Source organism: Quercus robur, chromosome 4 (genome assembly GCF_932294415.1).
Source record: "Quercus robur chromosome 4, dhQueRobu3.1, whole genome shotgun sequence".
In the NCBI taxonomy this organism is placed as follows: Eukaryota; Viridiplantae; Streptophyta; class Magnoliopsida; order Fagales; family Fagaceae; genus Quercus; species Quercus robur.
In genome coordinates, this window is record NC_065537.1 from 63,535,060 (window position 1) to 63,546,812 (window position 11,753).

Below are 11,753 nucleotides of genomic sequence, written 5' to 3' on the forward strand. Positions count from 1 at the left end.
AATGGGATTTGGGTTTGAAGATTTGATTTCTAAGATGGTGAGGGAGAAGTCATCTATATATATATATATATATATATATATATAAAACCGAAACTTTTGAAGCTCCCACAATTTTTCACGTCAGCACAATATTTAAATTAAATTAAATTTTCCACCTCATCACTGTTTTCTTTTTCCAATACAAATTAGACTTCTAGCCAAATAAGGACACTCTCCCACCACCTTTACTCTCTCCTATTTAAGAATTGCTTGCGTAGAAAACCTAAGCCCCAAAATCAATATCTTATATTTTATATGTATGGCCGTTGGTCACCAATATTTTTTATTTTTTTTATTTTAAATTATTTTTATTTTAGATTTTATGATTAGATCTGCTATTATCTTCTTTTGCCGCAACACAATTTTCTCCTTAAAACTTATTTTTTTTCAAGATTTTTTTTGAGGGCGGCTCATGCTTCACAATTCACATATTCCATTTATGTATTGGACTCCTCTCCTTCTTCGGTCAATGCATCAAGGTTAGGGTTATTTGATTTGTTCAATAAAAATTATAGATTTGTTGCTTTTTCTTATAAGTTTGTCAATTGTTGTTTTGTTTATTTAATTGCTGGGCCTGAATCCTTTAATTAAATCTTCAAATTTTTTTAACCTTTTAAAAGTTTTAATATTTTGAATTTTAACATTTAAAAGGTAACTCATATTTCTCTAATATTTCTATGTTGTGTAGACATATTTTTTTTGTTTATTATATTTCTCCATTGTGTAGTTACATAATTTTTGTTTTGTTTTAATAAATTCTTGGCTCAAAATCTTCTAATTGTTTGGTTTACATATGAATTTTTAAGTTCATTTTTTGCAATACATTTAATTGTCTGGCCAATTTCAATAGTAGAAAAGTTACAATCATGGATTCCCTTCTTTCTATTGTATTTCTCTATTGCGTAATTTTATATATATATATATATATATTGTTTTATTTCAATACTTTTGAAGCTTTGAATCTTCTAATTTTTTTTAAAATTTTTTTTTTTTTTTGGCCTTTTGGAAGTTTTAACATCATAACTTTTGGGTTTTATTTTTTCTATTATCAGAAATTATCTAGAAGATTTCAATGAATATCCATGGATTATTCTTTTTGAGGGTAACCCATCTTTATCTTATATTTCTATTCCTAACTTTTTTTTCTATATTTTTTCTTTAATTGTCCATGTTTACGTCTCTTTTGTTTTTCTTATTTTTACTTTCATAGCGTATGTACATGTTGTGTATGTTCTATGATTCTTTCTTTAATGATTTTTGTGTGAATATGTGTCATCGTATCTGGGTACTTAGGCAAAATCTATAAAGACTAAAGATACTTTTTTTTTTTTTTTTTTTGGTAATGAATTCTGTGTTTTTCATGACTTTAGTGAGTCATATTCTTAATGATCGAAATGGTTTTGTTTGACGTGAATTTTGTTCATATTGGTTTCAAAGTTTATTTCTTGGCTTATATTATAGATTGTAATATATTTATTCATCAAACTGTTTAGTTGAGTTTGTTTTCGAAATTGTTTTCAGTGTTGGACATTTTCTTGAAGCATGTTGGTATCATATATTAAAATACTGTTAAGTTAATAATAATAATAATATAGTTTAATAAATATCTGAAACGTATAGTTGTTAACAAATGTTTTAGCTATATGATTTTATTTTACAAATTCAATTTTGGTGTTGTAGTAAAATAAACAAAGATTAAATTATATATTGTACTCAATACATTTCTCGTGCATCGCATGGGTTAGCGACTAGTTTTTTAATATGTTACTTTTAATTCTATTTCTATTGTGGTTTATATAATAAATGAGATTTTTTATCAAAAATGGCAAAGTTGAGTAACAGGTGTCTAACGGAGGACACTTTAGGTGGGTTAAATGATAACTTTTAAATTACAGATAAACACTGTTAAAACAGGTCAAACCACAAATAAATAAAGTGCAATTAATTTCCTATATAAAAAACACAATACTTGATTGTTCGTTCCATAAAAAAAAAAAAAAAATATATATATATATATATAAATAATTAAGTTAATACAAGATCAAGTGTCAAAACTTGATGGTGCACAGTAAATGCACATGATCCATCTGATGCCTTGAAGAAAAACAAAAAGTAAGCTCTGTTGAGGTGCATGTCCCAATACGTTCACCCTTTTGACCGAAAAATAAAAACTTGTCTCATCTTAAAATAAAATGGGATCGTGTCCTTCAAGGATGTAGAGAAAATAGGGAGTTGCTCGCTGAAATGAAAACAAGAAGAGAAAGGATAGTCCTCCTGAACCGTCTAGTCTGTTGAAAGGAGGAAGAAGAAGTGAGGGATGATCCAGCAAGCTGAAATTTGGACTATATGGTCATCCAACACTCCAAAGATAAAGATATGTAAGTACCAAAAATACTCAGGAAAAAAAAACACTCATTCATCTTGTACCGGCCCGAAACAAGTTTACCGCCGAAACACACCGGAATTCACCGGAACTGCCGAAATACCCCGGTATTTTGGGCAGTACGAACAAGTAGCGTTTCTGTACCATTTGACCTGCCGGAAACAAATGTTTAAATTATTACAAATTTTACAATAAAGGGTTTACAAATTGATGTGATGTTGAGTGTGGTTGATGTATTTTAACGATATAATAAATTAATGTTAGAGTTGCTTTTTTTTTTCTGTAATTAATGTCACATTATTTTTTTTTGTAAAGTTTATGTATTAAAATATGTAATATCCGTTTCTAAAAAAAAAAAAAAAAAAGTAATATCCTTTCCTTTAATCTTTTAGTACAAAATTACATATTAAGAGGTCTCAAAAAAAAATTACATATTAAGAACATAATATAATAAATTCTATTTTTTTAATTACTTTTTTTGTTGTGTTTTAAAGTTGACATCTAAAAATTGTCATTTCTCTAATATTATATTGCTCAAAACATAGAAATGTGAAGAGATATTAGAACGGTCCTTTCCATTTTTGGCGTCTTATATAGAAAGGAAACTGAAGTAATACTATTTTAATTTTGAAATATGAAGTGGGGAGTCCAGTCTCAATAGAAGTTTTGGAACAAAATAAGGTTTATGTTAATTATAATGAAAGAAACCAACTATGCATAATACATGTTAATTCATATTTGCCCAAATATTATAGAAATCATACCAACGGGCCAGTTTTGTAGTGAAAATAGTTAAGTTGTGGGCGTGATTCTTCATGGCCTGAAGTAGAAGTTTTACTAATTTCCCCTTGAGAAAATGGCAACTTTGAATGGTTTAGGTTCTCATATGAGCAACACAACGATAATAGGACAATCTTATATAGACTGCGTACGAGGTTATGCGCTGTATCATGCATTGTACTTGTAAACTCTTCCAAATTTTGCTAGTATACAAGATCAATCCCACAATTCAACGATGACACATCTGTACTATGATGCCTCAATTTGATTGATTATGTGATGTGTGTGGGTGTGTGATGAGTTTCACATCGGCTATTTATTGGATTGAACTGAGTTTTATTAACAACTGCAAAGAGCCTCAATTGTGACTAGTTCTTTTGAGGTATAGCGCAGATGTGATTAGCGCTTTTTCTTGAGTCATTACATATGGTATCAGAACCGACCCGGTAATCCCGTGTGGGCTCAAAAACACTACCCCACAAAGTGGGCCCTAACGAGGACGTTAGGGATTTAAATGGGGGAGATTGTGATGCCCTAATTTGATTGATTGTGTGATGTGTGTAGGTATGTGATGAGTCCCACATCGGGTATTTACTGGGTTGAACTAGGCTTTATTAATAACTGCAAGGAGTCTCAATTGTGAGCCGGCCCGGTAATCTCGTGTGGACTCAAAGACACTACCCCATAAAGTGGGCCCTAACGAGGACGTTAGGGGTTTAAGTGGGGGAGATTGCGATGCCCCAATTTGATTGATTGTGTGATGTGTGTAGGTATGTGATGAGTCTCACATCGGGTATTTACTAGGTTGAACTGAGCTTTATTAATAATTGCAAGGAGTCTCAATTATGACTAGTCCTTTTGAGGTATAGCTCAGATGTGATTAGCATTTTTCCTTAGGTTGTTACATGTACACAACATTTTCACGGATGCCATAGCGGAGTGAAAATTGCATGATATGGTGGTTAATACTCCACAAATATTTTGTTCTATATCCTTCAATTATTATTTTTTTCCATATTCTTGATAGAGTTATTAATTTTTTTTCCTTTTTATTGGACATTGTTTCAATTGTTGCAAAAAAAAAAAAAAAAAAAAAAGAACAAAAATACAATATTTCAAATCAATCATTTCTCACATAATAAAAAAATTCAATTATTTATCATAAAAATCTTAGAAAAATAATATTAAAATTTCATTGTGCTTAAAATAATTAATATAACAAAAAATATTTATTTACTATTTTATTCTATTATTAATCTATCTAATTACATAGAATAAATATTACAATGTTAATGCCCTCACGCCCACACATATATAAATATTACAAAATACCCATTCAGAACCTAACCCAAGTAGCCATGTTATGGGCCCAAAAAAATTAGCTTGCCAAGGGACAAAACTTGAAACCCATACAAAACAACAAGAGTACAACAAAAATCTAGCTTCATTTACAATTTCATTGAAGGCATATATTAATGATATTTTGGGATTCACAGGTACGTACATATATACCTGGATGACTCTTTGCGGCCAACAAAATAGCTTATGCTTCATCCTAGTTTTCCAATCCTTTAACATGAGAATTAAGGTCCTAAGTGAGTCTACACACAACAGCTAGGAAAACTACATCTTCCCTTGCTGCAATTTCAAGCATCCCAACTGGTGCTAATCATTGCTTCAAATATTTTTAATCAGTAAAAAACAATGTAACCAAAGGAACTATAACAACTTCTCCAATTGCTACATAGTCAGGGGAGTAGCCAGGAATTTGTACATGGGGGGGCCAATTCGAAGGTTGAAATTGATGATGATGAGTATCGTTACTGTATGGATAGTCTATATTTTTAGGTTGATATGGACATTTTTTGAAATAAACTCATCGGATTTCATCTTGTTTGTTAATAGGGAATTCACATATTTGTTTACGTGATCCTAGATCACGATCTATCTCTTTAGATTGAATTCTTAAACATTTGGAGGGGTATTCATCAGGCATTAAAATATCAACATTTGTTTTTACAGCCACCATGTCCTAATTTCTGAATTGCTAACATCTTTTTTCTTAAAGAATACATCAATTTTTTTTTCATTTGCTTATAATTCTTTTAGTTTTAAGAATATGACTCAAAAATTAACTTGAAAATAACTTTAAAAAATAAAATTTTAATTAGAAATTTTTACTTAGTTATATGAATGTTATTCATACTCAGGAAAAAACAAAATTTCCACTATAATTTAAACAGTCAACCCATTTTTAATACGATTTTAATTAATAATAACCCCTCAAACAAAAACAAAAACAAAAATAATTTAATTAATTTGTCTTTTATTATGTATTGGTTAATTTAATTATATAGCTTTGATTATTGTTGTTTAACGTAACAATAAATGAAGTGGGCCAACAGCTTTTTGTTTTATTTGGAGTACCTAAAACTAGTGGCGACTTCAGGAAATTTTTTCAGGGTATTCCTTACACAGTTTAATAAAAAAAGAAATTCATATATTGACGCTAACAACAACCAAAAAACATACAAATTCATATTTGAACGAAGATTTTCTAAGTTAAAGTTAATACAAATCCGCTTAGAAGATGAAGATGAATCTTTCACAAAAAATAAATCTTAGGTACATGGTTTCTTTATCAAATATTTGTCAATAATAACTAGCAAAATAATAAACAATAAATTATAAATTCATTTGAAATATTAATAAAATTATTAATTATTTTTATTTAATTGTTTAATTATTTTTCTTTACTAACCCACTAGTAACCTAGCACACACCTCACTGTTAGTTTTGCACAATGTAAAAAATACAAGTACACCGCATCATCCACCTGATTCAACCCACTGTCTAACGTAGTTTATTTTTTATTTTTGTCTTTTAATAATGTGTTGTTCTGGGTGTTGCTTTTAAGTACAGAAATACACAATTACATATTTACATATATACACTTACACAAAAAGCCAATTTAGCCAAAAGAGAACTAGAGGAAAGCACAAAAAGCCAATTTAGGAAAGCCTAAGTCTAAGTCAGAGCAAAGAAAAAGAGAGATTTCAAAAGACAAAAAAATAGTCACAATGACAAGGCAGAGCAGAGATGAGATAAAAGAAAAAGAGAGAGGGAACGCCGCTCTTAGTGAGGCTTAGAGCAGAGACGAGATAAAGAAAAAGAGACAGAACTGAAATACCTTGATGTTGCCTGAGGTTCTTATCTCGATCTCGCCGTCGTGGTGTCGCCAATCTCCGATCTGCGCAACGGAATCTCTGATCTTGCCGTCGACTGCTCTAGGTGTGGCTGTTGCAGCGTTGTTGAGTCGCTTTTGCAGAGGACCTGAGGTTTCCATTGCCGTTGGTTGTTGTCGTTGAGCTGTTCTGGTTTTGCTTTTTTTTATTTTTATTTTTATTTTTATTTTTTTTATAAATGGTTTTGCTTTACTTGATGAATCTCTTGCTCATGCTCTGGTTTCTTTAGGTTAGGTTGTAATCGCGTATATTGGGTTTTGGTTTCTTATTTTTTATTTTATTTTTATTATTATTTTTTTTTGAGATTCCGTAGGTTTGCTACGCTTTACCTTGTTTTTTTTTTTTTTTTTTTTTTTTTTTTTTTTTTTTTTTTTTCGCTTGAAAGTAGAACAAATGAATTTTTTTTTTCTTTTTCTTTCTGAGGGTGTTAAAGCTGGGGCTGGGCTGGGAGGATAGTTGAGAAGTGGGGAGGGGGGGCCGGCTGTCCAATGTTGAGGGGGCCCATTTATTTTTTCTTCATAGTCTAATGGAATTTTTTTTTTTTTTTTTTTTTGCAGGGGCCACGGCCCCCCCAAGCCTCTATGTGGCTCCGCCCCTGTACATAGTAATGACACGTGTGATGTGTGCATAAACAAGCCAATCTTGGACTAAATGGCAAAAGTATATGGGTAGTCAAATCTTCTATCCCATTCTTCTTGCTTCACTATATACTCCATGAATAAAAACATGCTACATGTCCATCTAATTTATTAAATGCTAAATTTATGCCTTCTATTATTAATTTCCTAAAATAAATAACTAATCCATCATATTTAGGTAGTTGAAATAATAGAAGGCACAAATAGTCAACACTTGTTAAGTGAAAAATAAATTACTTTGCCTTTTTTATTGTTAGTTCAACACGTTTAAAAAATTTTAAAAAAAAAAAAAAATTCTTAGGACTTTCTTGGTGTATTGTTTTTTTTTTTTTTTTTTTTTTTTTTTTTTTTTTTTTTTCTCCTCAGTTAATGAGATTATAGATTCCACATCCGGTGCAATAGCCAATAACTATGCAATACTATTTTCAAGAGTTTGAGATAAAAACTTGAAAAGTTCACGAATCTTTGAATCAAAAACTTCATTAACCTTTTACTTTTCCCGCTAAAATGGTAATTGCATAATGCTAACTACTGCACCATTCGAATCCCAAAAATGCCCTAGGGCCCAAACCATTTCTACTTCGACAAAAGACCCATTTAGAGATTGCAAAGATTGGGGGTACGCCTCCAGGATGAACACAAAGCAGCCCAAGCAGCTACATATGGGCCAAAAAAAAATAGCCTGCCAAGGGATAAAACATGAAACTCATACAAAACAAGAAGAGTCCAGCAAAAGTCTAACTTTCTTTACAATTTCATTCAAGGCATTAATGACGGGTTCGGAGTCGCTTTCCAATCAATATGTCTTTCATGAGCAATGCAACAAACTCTTCCACAACTTTGCTACTTGATGACTCGCGAGTAGTGAAATCATGGACTCACATAGATTTATTATTTTATTTCCACCAATCATTAGTGGTCATATAGCAAAGTTGTGACAAAATTGTGAAAAAATTTGCGACACTAGACTTACTTGTCTTTCATCGGTTAAAATATGCTTTTGTCCTTTTTTTTTTTTTTATTTTAGGAAAATGAACTCGAAATTAAAAAAAAAAAAAAAAAAAAAAAATTAAGGATAATTTTAGATATAGTGTAAAATAGACACCAAATACTCTTACTAAAATAGTGTATACAAACTTGTAAAGGGCTAATATCATTTATTTTAGATTTTTTGACCCTATATTGTAGGGTGGATCAGGAAAGGCAATATAATCAGTCATGTCTTCTCTTCTAACATGTGGGAAGATCGCATCAATGCAATATACTTCATGCATGAATGGTTTTTCCAATTAAAATGTGTGCAAACAAATTATTAACAGGCCTTATGCGCCTAATAAAGAACGTTTCAGCATGCTGGACTTCACCACCAGCAATGCACACAGACCTAATATATATATTTTTTTTTTCTAGGTAAATAATAGAGAGTGGAAAATGAGGTTTGAGTCTTAGACATCAAGCACTACTAAGCTATATCACTTTTCTTTTCTTTTTCTTTTTTATTTATTTATAATTCAATAATATATATATATATATATATATATAAAATAGTCAAAACTAAAAGAAAATCCAATTGGATTCTCAATTTTTCGTCATGTGTCATATCTTTTTTTTTTTTTTTTTTTTGTGTCAAATGAATTATTAAGTGTAAAAATCGAAAAGTCCAAATCCAATTACACTTTAAATTAAATTTAAATTTGAGTATAATTTTACATCACATGTCTATTTAATTTTTATATTTTTGTAGGAAATGAATGATCGGTGAAAATCAAAAAGTCAAAATTCAATTAAATTATATCTGGACATTGGCTCGTGGGAAATTGCAGAAGAGTAGTTCTGTGGCCCCTAGTTTCTACCTTCTTGCTAGAGCTATGGTTGAAAGGCTTGATGTAAAAGAATTGGAGAACTGGGCAATGATTGCACGGTCACTATGGATTGCTAGAAACCGATTTCACTTTGAGTGTGTTCAAACTCAGCCGACTGTCATTCTAAGGGGGGAAACTTCGTTAGTCGAAGAATACCAGAGGCTGGCCTTGGTGGGAGCCCACCATTTAGCTCTGGTCTCTCCCTCTTTTGTTATATTTTTCCTTCTTTTTTTTTCTCTGTTTTAGTTGCTTCTCATAGGGTTGCATGCCACTATGTTGTCTATCCTTGTACAATCTCCAGGTGTAGGAACATGTATTTTGTTTTCCTCTTTTTAATATAATTCTATTGTTTAAAGTAAAAAAATATAATTATAATAATTCTAAATTTTATATATATATATATATATATATTTAAAATGTTTGGTTTAAAAAATGTGTTAATTAATACTATGTATAATTTGAATTTCTTCTAAAAAAAATGTCTAACTTGAACCATATAATTATGATTGTTTGGTTTAAAATGTGTAAACTAATATCGTGTTTAATTTGAATCTCTTCTAAAAAAAATGTACAACTTAAACCATGTAATTGTGATTGTTTTAATTATACCCGTGTATATGGATAGAGTTATACACTAGTTATAATAATAGAGATGAAAAATTCAAACCGTGGTTCTCTCAATAAAAGTGAACAAACTATAGTACTAAGCTACAAAACGATGATGCTACTTGAACCCTTTCATACTGAAATTATAATTGATATTTTACACCAAAAGGGGGGAAGGGGGGAGGGGAGGGAAGGGGAGGGCGGTGTTATATATATCATATCCCTATTCCACAACATGTGCTGAATATTATGAATATTTTCATAAATTGAATCAAAATAAACCCTTAAATATGAGTTTGGTGCATATGATAGCACTTTCTCTATTAATCGCAGAGTTCAAATTCCTTTTTCGTTTTTTGAAAATGGAAAATGGAGACGTATGTAAGAGGAAGACGACAGAAATTGGATTTTTTTTTTTTTTTTTTTTTTTTTTTTTTGAGAAATTAGAACATTCAACTACGTTTCTCATCCAACTTGGGCTACAATTTTAGGCCCAAGATGAGGCTGAACTCAATTACAGAGCAAACCGAAAATAAAATGGGCCAGCTAAGTCACCAATTAGCCCAAGCACATCATTTGGATTTGGTTGAAGAATCTGCTTGTCTCCAATTGTTGCTACGCTCACATTGAGCCACATCAGCAGCCATATTATTTCCATCATCTTTTTTGAATTTGTCCTACAATTTTAAAATAATTTTTATTAATTTTAAAATGCTGATAAATATAAAATAATTTTCAATCCTATCTCCATCATAAAGCCCACTTTTTCTAAATTTAATTCCGCCATAAAACCCAAATCCAAAACCTTTTCAATTGAATCCTCTCTAAAATCCTTTGTTTTCACGCTTTAAACTTTGGCAAAAATGCAAAACTGACCCTCTAACTCAGCTTTTGTCATTTCAATCCTCTAACTTTCAGTTTTGTCATTTCAGTCTCCTAAGTTTCAATTTTTGTCAATGTAGTATCCCGTTAATTCTAAGTTACTAGCTGCCATTAAAGTGACTTTTTTTTTTTTTTAAATATTCGGAATTAAAAGAAAAAAAACTGTAAAAAAAAAAATTAAAAAAAAAAAAAAGCATTTAAGGGGACGACGTCTTTCCCCTTTCCCTGAAATCAAAATTCAAAACCCAAAGTCTATTTTTCATCTTCCGAACTTCCAAATTCCCATTTATTTCAGTTCCAGTTTAGAGCAAGAAAGAAGTATGGGTGCAACAAGTAAAGCTTCTTGGATGGTGGCAGCAAGTATGGTGCAGTTGAGGCCTTGAAAGACCAAGGTGTTTGCAGATGGAACTATCCTCTAAGGTCACTTCCCCAACATGCGAAGAACATTATCAGATCATAATATCAAGCCAAGAAACTCTCAGCTCAGTCATCCACATAGAGCTAACAACCACACATCAAACCAAACAATACAAACAATCACAAAAGCAAAATTAACCACAAAAATCATTGAATCAAACACAATCACCATAATTCAAAATAAGAAAAACTAAATAATTATCCATCCATATCATCTAATTACCTTGAAATATCTCAAAATTCACCAAAATATCCGAATTTTTTTTTTTCAAAATTAAAATAGAAGAACCTCTATCTCTCTGTCTCTCTCGCTCAGTCCAGAGGGACTTCCACGTCACCATCGGAGTTCTCCTGCAGCAAATCCTTAAGGTCTTTCCCATCGACCATGCAACCCATAGAGACGCACGTGCCGAGAACCTCCTTGATGGTCCCACTGAGGTCTTTGGCCATGGATCTAGGGCACGTAACCTTGGCGGTCTCAACGACGTCATCAAGGGAGATATCCCCGTTGTGCTTAATATTCTTCATCTTCTTCCGGTCACGCTCTAGCTCCTTCAGTGCCTTGATGACCAGAGTCGCTGCCAATGGCACCACCGACACCTTGGCCTGACGATTCTGCACAGTCAGCTTCATCGCGGACTGATCTTTAGGGCGAATGAACTCGCAGTACCAACCTCACCTCTGGTGACTCGGTCTCTCTCTCTCTCTCTCTCAAACCGACCTAGTTTTCCTCATAATTAGAAATTCATCGATTGTTCTAGTTTTGATTTCAGGGGAAGGGGAATGATGTCGTCCCCTTCAATGTTTTCCTTTTTTTTTTTTCTTTTTTTCTTTTTTTTTTTTAAGTTTCTTTTAATTCAGAAATAATAAATAAAAAAACCAAAACGGCGTCGTTTTGGCT

General features: G+C 31.5%; 1 protein-coding gene across 1 annotated transcript; it reads right to left on the minus strand.

Moving 5' to 3' along the window:
* Window positions 1–11,164: 11,164 nt before the first annotated feature.
* LOC126723300 (60S ribosomal protein L12-like) lies at window positions 11,165–11,485 on the minus strand. Its single transcript, XM_050426641.1, has one exon. The coding sequence runs from the start codon at window positions 11,483–11,485 to the stop codon at window positions 11,165–11,167; it is 321 nt and encodes a 106-aa protein (XP_050282598.1).
* Between the last annotated feature and the right edge of the window lie 268 nt (window positions 11,486–11,753).

What these genes read in the sequence shown, in the direction of transcription:
- LOC126723300 (XM_050426641.1), bottom strand. Translation starts at nt 11,485, where the DNA reads ATGAAGCTGACTGTGCAGAATCGTCAGGCCAAGGTGTCGGTGGTGCCA.